General features: G+C 40.3%; 2 protein-coding genes across 2 annotated transcripts in view; one reads left to right on the forward strand and one right to left on the reverse strand.

The window, feature by feature from the left end:
- Window positions 1–11,459, forward strand: part of nlgn2b (neuroligin 2b) — a 79,593-nt gene extending 68,134 nt beyond the window's left edge. The window contains 6 exon segments of the mRNA XM_034115151.1: window positions 4,234–4,419; window positions 6,597–6,862; window positions 7,767–7,920; window positions 8,191–8,557; window positions 10,397–11,132; window positions 11,134–11,459. Of these exon segments, the coding sequence (XP_033971042.1) occupies window positions 4,234–4,419; window positions 6,597–6,862; window positions 7,767–7,920; window positions 8,191–8,557; window positions 10,397–11,132; window positions 11,134–11,346 (1,922 nt within the window). The 3' untranslated portion in view covers window positions 11,347–11,459.
- A 6,219-nt stretch (window positions 11,460–17,678) lies between these two features.
- On the reverse strand, window positions 17,679–20,054 carry LOC117469257 (endonuclease domain-containing 1 protein). The gene is made up of 2 exons (XM_034113645.1): window positions 19,746–20,054; window positions 17,679–18,768 (listed from the first exon to the last, which is right to left on the reverse strand). The coding sequence occupies exons 1-2, from the start codon at window positions 20,028–20,030 to the stop codon at window positions 18,160–18,162; spliced, it is 894 nt and encodes a 297-aa protein (XP_033969536.1). The 5' UTR covers window positions 20,031–20,054; the 3' UTR covers window positions 17,679–18,159.
- Between the last annotated feature and the right edge of the window lie 1,978 nt (window positions 20,055–22,032).

Below are 22,032 nucleotides of genomic sequence, written 5' to 3' on the forward strand. Positions count from 1 at the left end.
TCAGAGCTAACCTGGACTGGAGAGAGCATGTGTGTGAAGAAGCAGGAAATAAAAAGGAACTCACCTTGTGGTATAACCGGCAAGAGAGAAAGCCTTTGAGCTCCATACTGTTTCAGAAATAATCCTTGATAATCCATGATATGGCGTTTCATCACTGCAGAATCTGCCGGTAGAATCTCCCGCATGAGCAGGCATAAGCTCCGCCCCTCTTTTTTTTTTTTTTTTTTTTTTTTTTTTTTATAAAGCTTTATACATCAAATCAGCACTTTTGAAACAGGAAGTGAAATAGAGGGATATGAGGCATGGCTAGAATGGGTGATCTGTTTGGTATTTTGAGCAAAACACTTCATAGACATGTTTTTTATATATTTGTATATATCTGAGACCTATGCTATTGCCTAAAAATAGCATGATAGGTGACCTTTAAAGGTGGGGTAGGTAATTTTGGAGAAACCAGCTCGAGTGCGCTAGAATTTGAAAATACACAGCCGGAAGAAATCTGCTACTTCCTTACAGAGCCCCTCCTCCAACACACACGAACATGCACATGACCAATGAGGGCACGAGATAAGTTTGTGCACAAATGGAAGGCTGACAGGCAGGTAGGCCATCCAATCATTTTAGCCGGCTCGGCTAAAATGATTGGTCGTGCTTTTTACAGTACTATGGCTTCCACAGATGACATTTTTTTATGGATTCTTTGTCAAAGCACTTAAGATATTCATTGCTATCGGGATGTTAAGAGCATTCCATGGAATATAACAAAAAGTGTATCTCGAGCCGGTTTCTCAAACTTACCTACCCCACCTTTAAGTAAAACATGTTTTATTGATATTTATTTATTCTTGTATTTAGTTAATCCAAACGTAACGGACAGTATCAGGTTGCATTACTTTTATATTTTGATACCTACATTAATTTACTGATTACATTTTACAGATAACTAGTAATTGTAAGAGAATACTGTACATTGACATTAGTAAGTAACTCTCCCAACCATATATCTTTATAATAAAAATATTGTCAACTAAACACACGTAAAAGGAAAACAGAATAAAATAATAAAATGAAATTCTGCACAGTGGAATAAAATACTGTGTATGATTTTAATGTAACAGCATTATTATGTTTTCAATAATCTAGCCTCACACATATCACCGCACTGTGCTGTGGTTACTTTTAAATGTGTCACTCCTCTAATTTCTAAATCATAATTGAACCTAGCTCATGACTATTACCTCTAAATTATATGGTAGATTTTCGAGATCCAGATTATTGAGCAATTGTTGGATCATTCGTTTGTTTTCTCAAGGAAAATGAGTAGTGACCTCGATGTTGTTCTTACAAAGCAGAAACATGGACGCAGCCATGTTCCTTCTTTGTAAGAGCAACATCGAGGTCACTACCGCAGCGGACCAACACTAAAACATTTTGTCCCAGGAGTTTTCCTCCCGAGGTGGACGACCAGATACAGGCTCAGACACATGGACATTTTGATTAATCTACTTAACATTGAATTATTGCTGTTCATGCAGACATACTAGCATTGTGTCTCAGTAGAGGTCAAGTAAATACTGTCCATACTTCAGGATGCTGGCGCAGTAGCAAAGAAAGTACAAGGCTTTTTTGTAGGATGATTTTTTTTTTTTTAAATGGCCAACATTTTTTTGATATTCTTTTTTATTACATTTTGGATATTATTATGCGCTTTCACACCGGAGTACTTTTCCCCGTACTTTTCCCTTTTAGTTCAGATAGTTCCTGGGATTTTGCGTTCACACCAAAAAGAGAACTTAGTTCATGAGAACTTTTCCCCCCTATTCAGTCCCTGCTAGAGAGGTACTTTCCTGGGGAGAAAAAAGTGGAGCATGCTCATGAACTGTGAACTCGCCGGAGCCTCGCAGCTGAGAAGCTGGGCTACTCTTCACGCTAACGAAGGATCACTTCTTCTGCTACTGTTCCGCAGCAGCTGCCTCTCTGTTGGGCTCCGGTACTGCACATTACTCATGAGACGTTAAAGTGCTTTACGTGAAACATTCGGGGCTTGAGCCCAAGTAGCCACCCCCTAGCGCCGCCACTGGGCTTCAGTAGAAGCCAGTCCCCAACTCCGGGGACTTCCGGCCGGGGACTTCGGGTGGCAGTATACGCCGTCAAGTTGTTTGCGGCCTGCCAGTAAACCCAAAGCAGAAGAAGAAGAAGTGACGTCAGCTGCTTCATTTGCGTAATCTTCCCTCAGGGACTTATTCCGGTGTGAACGCGATTTGTACTTTAGTTCCATGGGGGAACTAAGTGCTGGGAACTAAGTGCTGGGAACTAAGTACGGCAAAGTACTTGGTGTGAAAGCGGTTATTATTACAGGCTAAAATACTTTAGAAAATGTACGCAGGGGTCCACCAAGCCGACACCAGTCATCTCACTGTACCCCATAAAAATGAATGTATTGGATTAAAATATGATTTGTTAGGTGAAAGATGTATATGATTAAATCTAAAGAAATCAATGAGTGCCAATTGTTAAGTGTTAAGATTATTCAGTTTGTAGGTCATTATAAAAAACTGTGATTATTGTTAAAAAACATGCCTACAACTTTAATTATGCACTGCTACAAAGTTATTATGATGTAAATTAGGTATAAAATATTGCATTGGCGTCATAGAAAATGCTACTTATGTAAATAAATGTCAACACTTAATACAAATCATAATTAATCCAGGTGAACCCACTACAAACTCTCCAGACTTTTTTACCATCTGTTGTCTGGACTCCCTATACTTTACTTAATGGCTGTTTCAGGTTTCAGTTCTAACCTCACAATGACTGTCTCGCTATATAAAGCGGCTACATGGAAAACTCAGTGAAGGCCTTGGATTGCCATTGGACGTCATGTATATCCATTGGTGGAATGGCGGACTCGGCCTCTTACAATGCAGACTTCTGTATAGAGAAATAAACTAATGAGATACCAATAATTAAGAGGACATACAGTATCTTCATTATTCAGGTTCATATTAGTATTATGTGCCTCTACTGTGACATGTCTCCATGCTATAATGTTCAAAAAGCTCTTTATTTTCCTCATACTGCCTGTGCTGCAGCTCCTCTTTTCACCCTCTTTCTGAAACCAGAGCCCAGACTGCTCTGATTGGCCTGTTCTGTTGTGATTGGTCAACCACTTAGAAATGTCCCGCCCCTTAGCCTATCACGTGCAATGTGTTGGAGCGCTAGCCAATAGAAGCCAGGTGTTACAAAGTGATGTCATTATGTTACAAAGGTAACAGACCATTTACATGCACAAAAACCTATATAACACACTACAGGAAATGGGAGACCCCAAAGAGCATAATAGGGCCTCTTTAAGGATTATTAGGTTTTAACATGTTTTTGTCATTTTTACAGCTTGTATGTTAAAAAAGTTATTTTGATTTAAATTAAAGCAACATGATGTCACAACAGGTGAATGTTGGTATTTGCACAGGAGCTAAAAGAGTATATATTGGTCAGTTTCTTTTATTTCCGAGAGCTTCACAAAAATGCAAGGGCTGCAAGTTTATGTAGTGTGTACCTATACGTGAATTTCCACTTTAACTTATATTATGTAGCTTTAAGTGACAAAAAACAAGTTCTGGTATGAGTTATGGGCCTTTGTGGAATATTCTGCTCATGCACAAGAAATGGCAAAAAAATGTTTAAATTAAAAATATAATAACATAACAACAAAGTGAATGTGAGAGGCTTAAGAGACGGGTAGGACACCTTGCTGTTTCGCGCTTTTTTATTATTACATCCACTCCTGAACAGCTCCCTACCTACCTAGTAAGCAGTTTACTGAAAACATTCAGTCTTCTCAAGTGATCAAAAACCGTGTGACATTTTGTTCAGCTTATTCTCTCTTGTTGTGGGTGTGCACCTACTGTGTGAATGTGTGTCCTGGAAGTGGGTGATACATGCCTTCTGTTGCTCTCCTCCTCTATCTGTTGACAAGTTCTCTTAACTGTGTTGTATTTCCAGCGTGGGTATTAAAAAATGAGTAATTTGGCGAGCTCTCTGAAATCTTCTCAGACTGAGATGGAGGCTGACAATGACAGGATGCCATCTTCTGTTTATGTGGGATAGTTCCTCTTTAAAACAAACACTCAGGATTATGTTGTCCTGTGCTCCTGAATTAGTTTTCCACACTTATTCAGTATTCTCTTTCTCTTTTTCACTCAGTGTTTGTTCTAATTCACCCCGCAGGGTTTCTGAGCACAGGGGACCAGTCTGCTAAGGGGAACTATGGCTTGTTGGACCAGATCCAGGCCCTGCGCTGGCTCAATGAAAACATTGGCCACTTCGGAGGGGACCCAGAGAGAATCACCATCTTTGGCTCGGGAGCCGGGGCCGCCTGTGTGAACCTCCTCATCCTCTCCCACCACTCCGAAGGTAAGGCTCTTTTTTCTCTGTCATTGTCACATTAGCAGTCATATACCCTGCTAGAAAAGGGATTAACATTTCAGAGCAGTGTGGGTAGTGTATTTCTTCAAGGAGCTTGTTAGTCATTTTAATGAATACCCTATAGAAAATAATACATATATATATATATATATGTTATTCCCCAAAGTGAAGGGATGCAATCTTCAGAGATGAGGCGCACACTATATGCAGTGATATTCTTTTCAATAAACATGCAGAATTGCACACATTGAGTCATTTTAAAGCAAATCAGATTGCCAATCTGGACCGTGATGGCAGATGGAGGAAAACAGTAGGATAGTTGCCATAAATCATTACTCACCTAGGGATACAAGCCCTGTGATAATCCCAAACAACGTCATTCCACGAGGCTCTAGAATCTCTGTGTACTGTCCGTCTCCATTCAAACTAATCCTGTCTAGCTAAGGCATAAGAAGTCCACAGGTATATATATTACTTACTTTTATATCATTTACTTGGACTTTCAATGACGACCATTATAACCACTTCCCATATGTATTATTAGATATATAGTCAGCATAATATTTTGCATCATTAGTGAATTTTATATCTTTACATGGCTTGAACTGCTGATCAACCTTATTTCTTCTCTTTTCCAGCATTTTAAATTTAGACTGGCACGAGAGAGCAGACACCTCTAACAGGCAATGGTGCATTTTCATGCTCATATTTTATGTATACATTTTTTTACAGTAAAAAAGGAAAGGTCTTGAACAGTCCTTGAGCCTCTAACCTGGAAACCATTGCAGTACTTATTACGGACCCTACTATACTTTTGGCTGATCTTTGTAGGACCCACCAAAGGTTTGATCCTTAATTCTCTGAAGGTGAACGGCACTTTATACTTGACCTAATACTCAGAGTATGTTATTGGTGAATTGCTCACCTTCCATCTGACAAACTGACCTTGAACAGATACAAGAAAAAAAATGTGCCTGTACATTTTAATTGGATTCTCAATGTGTGCATGGTAAGTGTGTGCACGTGAATGCAAAATCTTTCCGTCTATCTGAAGTTTGAAAACATTAAGGAGGAAATAATCACTTTAAAATGCCTATATCTTGTTTTAATACTAAATATGCACAAGAATTTGCTAGGTTTTGCTTCTTTTGTTTATCATGGAAAATGTGTTTTGTTCATGTGAGCTTGGAATGGGGAATTGCCTTTTGTCTTTGTGTGTTAAGGTAATTAGTTATTATATAACTATAGTTAACTTTATATTCTTAAACACACTTTATTCTGGTTTAATTTCATAATTTAACACACAACCTTCAGTAGCAGAGAGAAAGTGAAAACAGCACGCCTGTGTACTGAAACAAGAATCTGTTTTAATCTAATCACGGGAACCCTCCAGATTTACACTCCTAATGTGAAAACTTGGTGTCATATCAAAATGTGAAGTGTGTGAGTGTGTGTGTGTGTGTGTGTGTGTGTGTGTGTGTGTGTGTGTGTGTGTGTGTGTGTGTGTGTGTGTGTGTGTGTGTGTGTGTGTGTGTGTGTGTGTGTGTGTGTGTGTGTGTGTGTGTGTGTGTGTGTGTGTGTGTGTGTGTGTGTGGAGGAGAGATGAGATGAGGGGTAGAGCTGCAGCTGAGAGGCTTCTTAATTGATTTCACAGGGAGAGGAGCGGGGGTGGGGCACATGCAGAATATGGGGGGGCTTAATTATTAATGACAGAATCTGCAGATAAAACAGAGAGACAGAAAGCCACTTTACATAACAGTGCAGCGGTGCAACAGTGCGAGCAGTTTTCTTTCTCTCACTGTCTCTCTTTTGCGCTTCATGCAACACGCGGCCATCAAACCGCTGCTGTGTTCCGAGCGGCCTCCATCTTTCCTCCCGCTGTCTCTCGCTGTCTCTCGCTGTATGTAATGGAAGCGCTCCGTTGTCCTAATGCTCGCAAAGATTTTCCATGGCTATAAAAAGCAACAGAACATCTTCTTCATCTTGCCTCCTATGTAATACTCTACAAATGCTCCTCCTTCCACATATGCATTATTAAAATCACTCACACTGGAAGGCCTTGAAGGCCCCATCAGCTGCTAGCAGAAGTATGTCAGGGGGGGGGAAATTAACCGAGAGAGGGGAAGTGATTGTATGTTTGCTATTGAGGCTATTTGTGTGTGTAGGCCTGTTCCAGAGGGCCATCGCTCAGAGTGGCTCGGCCATCTCCAGCTGGGCGGTCAACTACCGACCCATGATGTACACCAAGATCCTGGCCAAGAAGGTGGGCTGCACCCTGGGGGACATGGCTGAGCTGGTGGACTGCCTGAGGAAGAAGAGTTTCCGGGAGCTGGTGGACCAAGACATCCAGCCGGCCCGCTACCACATCGCCTTCGGACCCGTGGTGGACGGGGACGTGGTGCCCGATGACCCCGAGATCCTCATGCAGCAGGTCAGGGGTCATTGCACTGTCCGTCGGGATAACTACAATAAACAATATTAATGTCATTTTAAGACCAATGTATGCCACTGATACAATTATAGTAGATTCCTAATGCAGGTACCGGTACACCCTTTTTAAAGAGCAATGTACTTCTGATTCTGGAAATGTTCAGACATTGGAATTGGAAAACGAAAATAAGATATATTCAAATAATTGTAATATATAAAGAACCATGCAACCAAAACAATAAATTAAATGGAATTTTGGGCTCTGTGCAAAGTCCAAGTATTATCAAGTAAGGGAAAACCCAGCAGTTTATTTTAGTATCTCGATTATTATTCGTTTGGTCTAAAAAGCGTCAGAAAATGAAAAATATCTGTCCCAGTTTGTTAACGTCCTAAGGAGACGTCTTTAAATGGCTTGTTTTGTCAGTCCAAACCCCAAAGATATAAAGTTGAATTTGATATAAAAAGCTGAAAAAATGCATATTTGTTCATGTAAAAGTGACATGGAGTGAATAATCGATAATTCAAATAGTTGGAATAGTTTTTTGCTAAACAAACATGCATGGAAACACAACAGGCAATCTCAAGGTCACCAAAAATGGATTGAGATCAAGAACATATATTGAACAAAGCGATCAGGTTCATGTCAATGAATATGTCTTTATATTGCACAATAAGTCAATGACATACAAATGATTAAGCATATCGTACAAGAGGCTAAACATTTCCATTTATCTTACGGTAAGACAACAATGCAAAAATGATCGAGGTCTTGTCCACATATCTGTCCACAGATCATACGGTGACTCAATGACATAGTTATCGTGTCAGGTCTACAGGACGTTATTCAGTGAAGGATCGCGTTGTTGTCCTAGCAGTCCTTTGTTTTGTTTTTGTTGTGACACCAGGGCGAGTTCCTGAATTACGACATATTGCTGGGTGTCAACCAAGGAGAGGGACTGAAATTCGTGGACGACAGTGAAGGAGAAGACGGAATATCATCAGCTACGTTTGACTACACCATCTCCAACTTTGTGGACAATCTGTATGGATTCCCTGACGGTCAGAGCCTTCGCTGCTATTTTACCTTAAACATGTTATTACTTTAATATTCAAATCTTGCACATGTTGTTAGCCTCTACAGCAATGAGAAGTACTTCAAACTACAATGAAAAAGGCAGAGCTACATTTCTTTTCCTGCTCTATGACAGGAAGTTGAAGGCACCACTGTGGAGATGTCATAGATTTACAATAAAATGATTTAACCCTTTAATCCTGTCACCTAATGTTGCACTGCGTACATACTCACGTTCCATTTTCATTTTTTCCAAGGTAAAGACATCCTCAGGGAAACCATAAAGTTCATGTACACAGACTGGGCTGACCGGGACAACACTGACATGCGCAGGAAGACCCTCCTGGCTCTGTTCACAGACCACCAGTGGGTGGCCCCGGCCGTCGCCACTGCCAAGCTGCACGCCGAGTTCCAGTCGCCCGTCTATTTCTACACCTTCCACCACCACTGTCAGACGGAGGCCCGGCCGGAGTGGGCCGACGCTGCTCACGGAGATGAGATCCCCTATGTGTTTGGGATCCCCATGGTGGGAGCCACTGACCTGTTCCCCTGCAACTTCTCCAAGAACGATGTCATGCTCAGTGCTGTAGTCATGACCTACTGGACCAACTTCGCCAAGACAGGGTTAGTATGGTGCCAAACTAAAAAAATACTTTCTGATATTAAGTGCATTTAGTACTGCACAGTGTGTACTGTACTAACAAGCTCACATGCTTCAGGATACTCAAGTCTAATGTCTCCCTAGCCAAGTTCCCAACTGTGGGCACATTTTTAGGCTGCTAAAGGGGAATATAAAGTTGGTGTTGGGTTTTGATTTGCAGATATTCTCAATGATGTGATTATCTGTTGAGCTTTTGAAAATATTGCGGTTTAAAACATTTGGGTTGGGAGTGATAGGACATGCAACACCTGTATGGAGCTAATTTCCTTCCAAACTTAAAGGGGCCCTGTTTTGCTTTTAGGGGTTTTCCCTTTCCTGTAGTGTGATATAGAGATTTTGTGAATGGTCAACAAAGGTTCAAGTTTCTCTCCCACACACTCCCCCCCCCCCCCCCGCCAGAAACACCTCCATTAGACTCCTTAGTTTACTTCTGTAACATAATGACATAACTATGTAACACTCACTCTTCTATATGGCAAGTGCTCCAACACATTGTTTGTAATAGGCTAAGGGGCGGGACATCTTTAGGGCAGACTGGGCTCTGGTTTCAGACAGAGGGTGAAAAGAGGTGCTGCAGCACAGGCAGTATGAGAAAAATAAAGCATGTAACAATGTCACAGTTGGGGCACAAAATACAAATATGAACCTGAGAATTTGCATAATATGTCCTCTTTAACAAATAAACATGATGCAGTAGAACTGTGTTGGGTATTTGTTTGATATGTAGTTTTTTATTTGGTAATGGAGTTTTGTATTGGCAAACCACACTAGGCTTGTTAGTGAATATTAGGCCAAACATTGTTTTTTGTTTTTGAAGTTTTGGCAGTATTGGCTCCATACAACTGCTGTTTCTTTCTGCCAAATTCCAAGGGTGGTGCTCTGATAGCACATCATCTCTTGGGTTTCAGTCTATTCTGTTGCTGAATTAGCAACAGGTGTAAAAATGAATGGCCTTTTCATACCTAAACTGTTGAACGAAGACTTGGCTTTTTGTTACATTCATATACATTTGATTTGATTTTTAAATTGCAGTAATGCAAGTTCCCTTTTATCGCTACATGAGATCCCTACGCTCTGAGGTCATCATCTATGTGAGCGGCCTGCATCTCCCTATAGGCCCACTTGCAATTTAAATTACGTACACAGGCTCTCTTTTCCAATCATAGGCCTATATAAGTATACTTATGTAGACACTAGGGATGACTTGATTTATTGTATGATATTTGCCTTTTGGATTGCCTTTGACCTACAGAGACCTGCAATCGATCAGAAAATAAGATCCCATTGGCAAATGGCAGTGGCCGATGTTTATCTGTTGTGAAACATCACTCTTGCACCGGGTAAAGCTTGTTTCAGTTAGTTCGCTTTTACTCAGTTAGTTTCCAGCTACAGAATCTTAGAAGAAGCTACTGACTGGACACGACTGACACAGAAGTGCTAAAGGTAATGGCGTGTTTCAGACAAGCGGTTTGTTTACAAATACAACCCCACTCGGATATTGAACAAATAATCACCGCCCTCCTAGATGCAGTGCTTATTCACAGACAAACTGAAACCAACAATGTACATTTTATTACTACTTGACAAGTTTTCTGTTAATGTCTCTCCTGCTCTGATGGTTGTTACTCTTTTTGTTTGACTATGGTCCTGGGAGGTTTTACACCTGTAGTTTTGGTTTGGATCAAACCGAAAGGGCTGAAAGCCCGGACCAAGTGAGGTAGACGAGGTAGTGTGAAAAAGTCCTAGTGAGGATGAATTCTTAGCATAAGAACTATTTTGATTCTGCTATTTCTTTCCTCCAGGGATCCCAACCTACCAGTTCCTCAGGACACCACGTTCATCCACACCAAGCCCAACCGCTTCGAAGAAGTCATCTGGACCAAGTTCAGCTCCAAAGACAAGCAGTACTTACATATCGGCCTGAAGCCTCGCGTCAGAGACAACTACCGGGCCAACAAGGTGGCCTTCTGGCTGGAGCTGGTGCCCCACCTGCACAGCCTCCACAAGGAGGTCATCGGCCCCATCACAACCCGCCTGCCGCCCGGAGGCAACAAAGGCTGGAAGGGCCCCAAAGGCCCCGGTACCGGCACCAAGCACCCCTCAACCGGCATCTCCACCTACCCGCCCGACCCTGAGCCCGACGGTTCGGAGAGACCCCGCTTCTCCCCCTTCCCCGACGAGACGAGGGACTACTCCACGGAGCTGAGCGTGACGGTGGCTGTGGGCGCCTCGCTCCTCTTCCTCAACGTGCTGGCCTTCGCCGCGCTCTACTACAAACGGGATAAGCGCCACGAACTCATGCAGAGACGCCACCGCCGACTGTCCCCGCAGCGCGTCACCACCATGGGCATGGGCATGGGCATGGGCGTCGGCATGGGAGTGGTCGGGGCCCCACCGCACAACGACCTGGCGCTGAGTCAGGAGGAGGAGCTGATGTCGCTGCAGATGAAGCAGCAGAGGGTGGAGCTGGAGCACGGCACGCCCCTCCCGTCCCGCGGCATCCACGGCGACCTGGAACCCCTGCGGCCCCCCGTGTGCCCCCCCCGACTACACGCTGGCCCTGCGGCGGGCCCCGGAGGACGTGCCACTGATGACAGCCAACACCCTCACCATGATCCCCAGCACCATCAGCAGCATGCAGCCCCTCCACCCCTTCAACACTTACCCCCCTGTGCCGGCCCCCTCCACCACACCCGTCCCCAGCCACAGCAACAATGCCCTGCCACACCAACACTCCACCACCCGTGTATAGGACCAGGCACAACCTCTGCTACCCCACTCTGGGCGTACAGAGACACACCACACAAACTGCTCCATACAATCTCCACCCTCACCATTCTCCTTGTCTTTGTCTTTTCTCATTAAGCCCTCAAATAAAGCTGCAGTTTGTAAGATTTTAAGCAGCGAAATACCTCTAAAATGTTATCATAAATCAAAGGTGGGGGGTTGATGAAACACTCTCCTCTGCCAGACGCCTGTCATCGTAGGTACACACTGCTTCCTCGTGTTGAAGCTCCTTCAGTATCTCGTGCTTAGGTGAGCCACAGCTTTAAGCTCTCCTTCTCTCTAAGAGGTATTGAGCTCGTGAATCAGACATCTTACGTGTAGCTCTGTTGTTTTTTTGCGCATGTGTTGTTGTGTCAGTGCAAAACTATGTTTGACATAGAACGCTCACTTCCGTTCATTTAGCGAAAAGATAATACAGTAGCATGCAGCAGCGAGCGAGGCAGCATATGCCCAACAAGCTGTCTGTCATAAAGCGGTGATTTCTTGAAACTTACAAATTGCAGCTTTAAAGGCCCAATCTGGAAGTGGAATTTGGCACCCTGTGTTGAGCACTATGTCCCAACAGCTGTCTCTTTGTTCTGATTTTGGAGACTTTTGTTCAAATTGTATTTGCAGCGCTGGGAGTAAAAGGATGAACTCTTTGACATTTTAAGCATGAGTTGTTCCTTGATTTATAAACCCTTCTGTTATCAAATGTATCTACCTGTTTTCAGTTAGAATGCGGCCGTATTGCCGTCAGAAATATTGTTTTATTTTGATAATCTGTATACTCTCAAATGCTGCTTTCAGAACATTTCCAGATTGGGGCTTCAACTGTTGGGCGGTACAGGAAATAACTGAATCACACTCAGTCTGTGGGACGCAACCTGGAATCCAGGCTGCCCATTAGAACTCGCTGCATCTCCGCCACACAGGCTCTAATCATGTCCATTACTTTATTTGTTTCTCTCTCATTATCTCTCTGTCTGTATCTCCATCTCAGCCCATTAAACCACTTCTCTGTTTTCCGCTGGCTCACACTCTTCCTCTCTCTGCATCTGCCCTCGTAGCTCTTTTTATTAATCCATCCACATAATCCATTTCCACGTCCACTTCTCTCCTCGTTCCTCGCAATCACTTCTAGACTCTGTTTTCCTTTTGGAGTCTTTTATACAAAAACACAAATGTAAATGATGTATTATTAATAAATTGTAAGGATATGAATGAAAAAAAAAAGATATTCTGATATCTCGTTTTTACCAGCATTCTTGGTGCCAAGTACTGTGATAAAGTTCCTCTTTCACTGGCGTCCAGTGGAGCGCCTGGAGAGGTCCATCCTGACTGTATCTTACAAAAGGAATTACCATCATAAAAAGTGCCAACCCCTTCATGTTTCTGTTTGATCCACACACTTTTTTTATTATTATTATTATTATTATTACACTCAATGTTGCACTGTGGCTGGTCCCTTCTTCTTTAAAGGGAAATCAGATTCAATATATCCTTGTTTGAAAAAAAAAAAAAAGTATATAAAGTTTTATTAACTACTTTGCTGTCTGGGATATTTGCATGATGTTTTTTCTTTTCTAAGGAGTGTGGACAGAGACATTTGTTTGCCATTTGAATGATTTGCCTTGTTTTTCATTGAGTTTTTTATTTTGTTTTAATCATTTACATTTTCTATTTTAATATCAGCTGCACTTTGTGGTACTTCAAAAGGGTATTAAAGTATTAAGAGATGAATATTGTGTAAAACTATGATTATATGATATGATTATAACAAAGAGAGTAAATATTTCCTCTTTATTTTTTTCATTTCCTGACACTGAGACTGTGCTGCGAAACTACCAGAAAGATGAAAGCCTTTTTCTCTCTCCCTCTTTTGCTCTGTTTCTCTTTATCTTTTGCAACTGTCAACTCCGCAGTCACTGTCTCTCAATCTCACCTGAAGTCTGAAGATAGCACTTTTTAAGTTACAAAAAAAAAAAAAACTCCGTTACATGAATAGTCTAAATAAGGTTTTTGTCTGTGACTGACATTAACCGAATTCTTCAAAGACTGCCTGACAGTTATCTTTTCGTCTTTTGTTGTTTCATGATTCTCCCTTCTGTGGGGTGGGAGATATATTTATGACCGTCCAAAGGTGAGAAAGCCTTGTACGCGCGTTTCACATCTTTCCGCACAACGAGAGACAGGTCGCACTCTGGACAATTCTGAGGAAAACAAATCCCAGTGACATTAGGACAACACTGGACAAATGCCGGCAGTGATCAATGATATGATCTGTCGATGCACTGAGGATGCGTTCTAAAAAAACCTGATTTAAAATCTTTATTGACAGACATTACTCATACACCATATATCACGAAAGCAAGGCGAGCGGGATGAATTCCCCCCCCGCTCCTTGTTCTGTATCCGGTCTGCTCAGGTCAACAACACTCTGGAGCCAGACTGCCATCCCTCACACTGGACTGGAGCGAGCTGCGAGGACAAAAAGAACAAAAACCAACACATGAAACAAAACTGTACATTTTTTAAGTGTAAGAGAACAAACTGGAATTTGTAAATATTATGTTTGTCGTTTGGTTTGAGTGATTGGCCGGATCTTTTCTTTGTGACAACAGGTGCAAGTTTAGGTGACTAACTTACATGATTTTAGCACTCATGCGTATGTTTGATTCTCCTTTCTTTCCTAGATCTCAAGGGCAAATTCCAATAGTTTATGGGCACAGGAATCTGTTAACATATGTTGATAATGAAAAAAAGAAATCACAGCATGGTTGAGGACAACAAATACTCAAAAAAAGGAATGCTTACAGCTCAGGTTAGCCTAGATTTTGTGGTGATAAAAATGCTCTTACTGGATAATATGCCTGTCTAAAGCATATCACACACATGGCACTATCCCATCAATCATGGAGGCAGCGTTTGAGTCCTTTCATTGGTTGAAAAGCCAAAGAACAGCTGCAGGGAATCGACACAAGACGGGAAAATTGGGATGTTTTGAGGATTGAAACATGAAAATGGGCGCACGTTTTCATATGTGCTCAAAACAAACTACAAATCGAGAATTTTGCTTGTGATGCTGTTGGATTTAATTGTTAATGTCTCACATTGTCTTGAGCATTGTCATAATTGGGAGGTTTTGGAATCCTTTGTACTCTTTTGGTCTTATTTCTGACTCTAATCATGGTGGTTGTTTTTGCTACCTTTTGCAAGTTTCTCTGCACATTCTGTTTATGGGATTATTGAACCTTTTTGATGTTAGTCCAAAAACAGCGTTATAAAAACAGCATTTCTTTTTCTAAACAAGCGTTTGGACAGCCAACAGATAACGGAAGCACACTCACCAAGTTTACATGTTTACACTACAGTTTTGATGTTGGCTTAAGGTAAGGAAAAAAATATATATATTAAAAAAAAAAAAACATTTCAAGGATCCAAATATCTTCTTATTACATTTATTGCTGAAATGGTAAAGTGAAGGCTTGCACCTGTTTGTCTGTTTCATTTAGTCCAATTCAGTAACCTGCTTGAGCTCAAGATACTGTGAGAGAGCATAATGACCAGAAGGAGTTGAAAGAATTAAAGTTAATATTTCTATTTCAAATAGAGGCTATTACACACTGTATGTTGTGTATCTGAACTGGAAAACATTAAAATACATTCTTAAACAAATGCTTTCAACCGTTTGTGTCACAATGTGAGCGATGCAAAAATGAAAACTGCATTTTAAAGCCATGTCGGTGGAAGTACCCCACTATACTGTTGCGCTTTTTGTTGGTTGGATGGATGGTTGGTTGGATGGATGGATGGTTGTTTGGTTGGATGGATGGATGGATGGATGGATGGTTGGTTGGTTGGATGGTTGGTTGGTTGGTTGGTTGGTTGGTTGGATGGATGGATGGATGGATGATTGGTTTTGGTCGGTTGGATGGATGGTTGTTGGATGGATGGATGGATGGATGGTTGGTTGGTTGGTTGGTTGGTTGGTTGGTTGGATGGATGGATGGATGATTGGTTTTGGTTGGTTGGATGGATGGATGGATGGTTGGTTGGTTGGTTGGTTGGTTGGTTGGTTGGTTGGTTGGATGGATGGATGGATGGTTGGATGGTTGGTTGGTTGGATGGATGGATGGTTGGTTGGATGGATGGATGGATGGATGGTTGTTTGGATGGATGGATGGATGGTTGGTTGGATGATGGATGGATGGATGGATAGTTAGTTAGTTAGTTGGATGGATGGATGGATGGATTGGTGGGTGGGTGGGTGGTTGCTCACATTACTTTATTCAATAAGACTTCAAACTAGCGATTGAGGACACAAATTTATTAAGGAAAATGTTTACTGAGGTAATAAACCAAGTGAGAAGTGGGGTCCTCTTTTCAAAAACTTCTATACAATGGTTATTCATTTTACTACCAGTGGAGTTGCAAATGCACTTTTGTCTTGGTTATAACAATTGAAGTAATCCCCCTATAATATAATTTTTTGTATGTGAAATCAATTTGTCAATGTGAGAAATGTCAGATTATAAGAATGTCTATAGTATAATGTTATTACGTACGTTTGTATGTTGTGAACATATCTTGTTATAACATGAAAAACATTTAGTTACTAACATGCTTTTCTTGTTATAATATAATACTAATCTGTGTTTCTTTTTCTAGTGTGGCAGGATTGATGTTGGTTTTTATTGTTTTAAGAGAGAAGATGGCCGCCTAGACGGAGAGAAAGAGGAACCATGGTGTTTGATTGATGTGGGTAAGATTTTAAATCGTCATAAACTGTTTATTTTTTCAGTTTGAAATGTTTTTGCTTACAGCTGGCATTCTAATGTATCCTCAAAATGTCCACAATCCCGTAATTGCATTGTACATAACCAAATATACGGAGTTCTGACTCTCATTCTGTGAGGTTTTAAAGTTATCCAGAGATTTGAATTCCAAAGCTAAAAATAACAGCACCAGTTTTATGAAGGGAACCGACCTCTGGTATGTATTTATTCAGCTTGTGTACACAATAAATCAATATTATGGCAACATACAGGAACTGACTGATGCACTGGGGCTTTTGGATGAAGCATCTGTGCTATTGTATGGATTTCTATTGGTTTAAGCCCCGATGTGGAAACAATTCAAACCTTTTTTGGCCACAGATACATTTAGTTCTGTGTTATTGCTGGTGAAAAAGCTCCACATTGCTCTTTTTACCTCTCAAATGTCACTCTAGTCAGTTGATATTTTCTTCCCAAATTAAGTATTCAGCATTATAAATATCACAGGTAGGCAACAGATAATTACCTTGGAAAAACAATAAAGATAGATCCCTTTAATAAGCAAGGTGGTGCAAGTTGTTTTTAATTAATCTAGAAGAATTCATTACAGAAGAGAGAAAATGAAATATGGCCTTGGACCAGTTAATAATGCAACTTTCTGCAGTTTTTAATTGTTTTTCATATCTTAATCATTTATTTTGGTTTAAAGTATCTGCCCTGAAATATTGCTGTAATAACAAACAAGTTATTAGACTTTGCACTGTCTAATAACTCTTATGGTTGACGTGCACTCTATCTATCAGCATTATTTGTGTTATAACAGCAGAATCATCATATACAGATTGCACAATTGTTTAGATGACTGATAGTATTTCTCTTTTGCGCTCAACCTGATTACCTTTACAGACAATAATACTCTAATATCTCCCTTTTTCTGGGAGAAGTGATCTCAGGAAATTATTTCCTTTGTCACTAGATGGCAGTGAAGGCCATAATATGTAAGAAAGGTCTGCTGCATCAGAAAATGACTGCTTCCAACTGAAAAAAAACAGAAAGCATCTTCCTCTTTAGAATTTCAAAAATAAATGTAATTTTCAGCATCACATAAAACCATATACCACAAACCAAAAATATGAAAAGTCTCCATGACATAATATTCACAGAGGTTATCTTTGACCAATTTAATGTTTTAATTGATACATATATTATCCTCACTCTTTTGTTTCTAAAAATAGCATTAAGGTGGTACATTTTTAACGGTTCCTAAATCCTGTTGGTTTTCTAAAACTTCAGTAACCCTGCAACAAGTTATACAACTGACCATGGAATATTTTATATGATATTCAAAATACTTTTACAAGTAGATCAACTCAATGACTAAACACACTAAAACCCATCAGATAGCCATAGAGGTCCAATCCAATTTTCATAACTGACTAAACATTCAAACTCACATTCTCAGGAGTATGATGATAAGGAGCTTTTTCTAACCTTACCACTGACATTTCACAAGAATGAAAAGTAATGACACAATCACAAATCGCATGAATGAACATACTTTATTAAAGGAGCCAATTTGAATAGCTTTCCACACATTTTATTCCCTCTCCCAACAAAGCAGCTCTCCTGTAACATGTGTTGCTTTATGATTTATTGGTCAAATAACAGATGATGAAAGGAAACAGTTATTCAAAAACGTTTTCCCCCGATGAATAACTAAGCTGCAAGAGGAATTTTGAATTAACTTTACTGTGAATTATGACAATTTTCTCCACACTGAAAAAACTGAAATGTTGACTTTATTGAAATTAATTATGTCAACAGATTTCACATAACTGTATTAGGTTAGTTGAAAGCAATAATATTACGTTGAATCTATTTAGTAGGCTATTAAAACGTAATATTATTGCTTTCAACTAACCTAAAAACATTTATTTGAAATTTGTTGACACAATACATTTAATTAAAGTCAGAGTTTCTGTTTTTTCGGTGTAATTTATCCAACCCAACCCATAGAGCTTTTAAATAGTGTGTTGCAGGTACAGAGGGAGGGGTGAAGGGGAGATGCAGTTGTCATAGAAGATCTGGAGGTTCTGGTCAACATCCAAATTACTTTTCAGGAAGATCTCAAGTTCCATGAGCGGCATCTCGTGGACGCTGTTTCCTTCTTTGGCATTCTTGGCCAGGACCCCGTAGGTGGGGAAGCGAATGCGGACATCACTCGGGGAGTTGCGGTCGTAGTCTGGGCAGCAGTAGGCGGACCACACATCTTCGGGGATGGCCACCCGGTCCTGGTTGTTCCTGCGGATCATGTTGCCCCTGGTGGTCACTCCGGTCACGATGTAGGCCACGCCGCGGCAAAAGTTGTTGAGGCGGAGTCTGATCCGCTCCTCGTACTGGCGCCATGGCCCGATGTTGAACTCGCGGATCTGCGGGACCACGTTGGTCAGAGTGTAGGTGGCGGCGCGGTCGTGTGGCGTGGACTGGTGCTGGTCCGGGTTCAGGTGACCCCTCTCGTACAGGACCACGTCAGAGTAGTCGTCCAGGACGGCCTGGCTGTCCTCGAACTTCATGTGCAGGTAGCCGGTGGGGAAGGGCTGCATGTTTCCATTCCCGTCAGTTTCTGCCAGCTGTGGAGACAGACATGCTGGGAATGAGTTAATTCCACTTCACATGTTTATGTTGGAACAACTTTACAAAATGAAGTAAATACAAAAACATTTTAGGTCAACTTAACCCGTTCTGAACAACTTGTGAGAGCCTTGTTTTGCACAAAATGTCTAACATTAGGCCCTTTTTTTTGCTGTAGAGGAAGACTATAAAGGTTTCTACTATGGCCGACAGGTGATTTGACGTAAACCTGGACTGATAACGATATTAAATTGTATGAGGAAATGATCTTAGATTTTTAAAAGTCAGATCAACTTAACACATTTTACAGTGTGCAAAGCCATTATTGTTTATTCCCAATGAAAGCTTCACTTCAGTCAAAATAGTAAAACCAGAGTATAGAAATACATTTGTTACAATTAAAAGTCATACATTCAAAATCCTTTTTTTTTGTAAAAAAAACAAATACAAAGGTATTAGCATTAAAATATACTTGAAGTAAAAAGTCTACTTAGTTTGCACAACAGCCCATTTCAGAATAGTATTTATAATGTTATTGACTTACAATTATTGATGAAATAATTTGTTTGTCACTTTAATGTAGCAGCTGGTAAAGGATCATTTATACTGCAGGGTCGCTTGGATCAATAAAGTTTATCTTAACCTGTCACTTTACAGGATATATTATTTGTTGATTATATTGTGCATGCCTACAATTAAACTGAATCCAATTCATAATATTTTAGAATTAAGTTGCAACTATAGGTCATCAACACTCACTTGACACATAAAAGACAAATATCATTTGTACTACTATATTAAAACCAACACTTGTAATTATAACTACGTTCATTTTCATAATATTCCAACTTTTTCTTGAAAGTACATCTTTATTCTTGTAATAGTAATTCTCATATTATCACAACTGAATTGTCTTTCTTTACTATGCCTGCACTTTGACTAAACGTAAACTATTACTCAAAGACAAGTCTCCCACCTGTGGCTCAAACATCCATGGGTAGTCAACGCGCCTGTCTCCCTCTGTTTTCTTGAACGTATAAGCTGAGTAAACAGGAATCCTCTTCTGGGGGTCGTACAGGGTCACATAGCGAGGTCTGTCGGCGTAACGTTGGCAGATCCTCTTCAGGTTGATGTCGGTGAAGCCCCTCGGTGGGGTCCCCATGTACAGGGAGTCCTTACATCTCTCAATGTGATTAAAATCGAGAACAACTGTTGCAGAAAGTAGAGGCAAAGAACAGCCTAGCAAAAATAGAATTGTCATGGTCAAAAGCGTCTCCTCAGTCAGTCCGACTGGCAAGCAATGACAGAAAGGGTTTGCAGTTACCATTATGACAATCCAGATATGCAAAGTAGAGTGTGACAGAAGACACGTCTCCTTTCATTTGTGGGCGTGGATGGGCTCGAGCACACAATTCCAAAGAAGTTTGTTCCTATGGTTATTTTTCTAAAGCGTATGTTCTTTAAGGATGTATTTCTCTTTTTGAAGTAAAGCTACTGATGTTTATTTGACAAGTTTGTCTCTGTGAGTTCTTAATGGCGTTATGGTTTGCTCTTTGGGATAGAAGCTATTATATTTGATAAATGGTGCAATCCATGGTGAAGGCGACAAAATACAGGATAATCAACTACTTGCGGTCATGTCACATATTTACAATGTCAGTATTTCACAAATTCACCTTAGTACCTCGAGAAATGTAAAACAAACATATCTATTCTGAACAACTTGCGAAGGCCTTGTTTCACGTGTGGTCCGCTTACTGCTGCCCAAAATGTATATATTTTGGCCCTTTTATTTTTGCTGTAGAGGAAGACTATAGGGGTTTCCATTACAGAATATATATAAGTATGTGAGTGTATTAGTCTTAGTCAGTTTAAACTGATGTTGAAAAATGATTGAAAAAGAGACAATCAAGTTATCATCAAGGTCTGAATATGTTGGGTTGTCCGGTACATTTATGAAGGTTTTGGGGAATTTGTTATATCCATAATACACATTTCCACGGACAACAGATGGAAATCCTCATTGTGAGCCTCTAGGCACTGGTGGAGGAAGTACTCTGATCTTTGCTTAAGTATAAAAGTATACACCAACACCACACTGTAGAAATACAAGTAAACGCCCTGCATTAAAAATGTTACTTAAGTAAAATAACCAAATGATTAGCTGCATCAAATACTTCAGTACTAAATCTAAAAGTATCCATTATCAAAACATCCATTTTCAGTATAACATATATTATATCTCTGGTTTATATATAGTGATGCATGAATGTGTCTATCATTTAAATGTTTGCAGCTGGTAAAGGAGACAAAATTAGTAACTTTTTATACGGTCAGGTATCCCCATCCATAATATTACATAATAATGCATTAATTACTTTTTCAATTATTAATATGTACCTGCAAAAGTAACTAATAATTAATGTTGTCAGATAATGGAGTAAAAAGTACAATATTTGCTGCCAAAATCTAGTAGAGTGCAAGTATAAAGTAGCATAAAATGGAAACACTCAAGTAAAGTATATGTACCTCAAAAAGTACAATATAGTACTTGAGTAAATGCACTAAGTTACTTTCCACTACTGCTTATAGTCAATGTGGTGCAATGCATGTATTGTACAGTCATTGTTTAAATAGATACATCTTATTCTAGCTATAACTGCAGTGCACTCTTAAAGAGTGTTGAGGTGAAACACGGGACATAGACGTTTTACATTCAGACTCATGCTATCAGCGTCATATAAAATGCAAAAGTGTCTAATCTGTCTCAGTGAGGAACAAAAGGCCTACAGTGGCCAGTGCTCTTCAGAGGTACTATGCTTTTAATCGTGAATAGTAGAGATAAAGCATGAATGCATAACTACGACAAAGTCACCAGTTCAAAAGCAAGACTGATACATAAACCAGTTGTGAAGAAACTGATGAATATGAAGAAGCAGAATAAGAAATACCCCCAACACTCTTGGACACACATTATACAGATTCTTTATGTGTGCTCTTTTTATGATCAAACACATTTACTACCACTATTTGATGATTGTCAGTGCAATGCTGCATTGACTATCCCCTCACAGAAGAGTCACTGATTGCTCTTCTCATTGACCATGTGGTGTGTCAGTGTTATGGATCTCATGACACATGTTTCTATGTGTGTATTTTCTGTTTCTTCTTTGAGTCTGTAGTTGTATATGTCGCTTTGTAATAGTCTCTTTCTTTTTGTAGACTTTTTGTAGTTGTTTTTTCCTCTTCCTGGTCATTTTTGT

The sequence above is a fragment of the Trematomus bernacchii genome, unplaced genomic scaffold, assembly GCF_902827165.1.
Source record: "Trematomus bernacchii unplaced genomic scaffold, fTreBer1.1, whole genome shotgun sequence".
Taxonomy (NCBI): domain Eukaryota; kingdom Metazoa; phylum Chordata; class Actinopteri; order Perciformes; family Nototheniidae; genus Trematomus; species Trematomus bernacchii.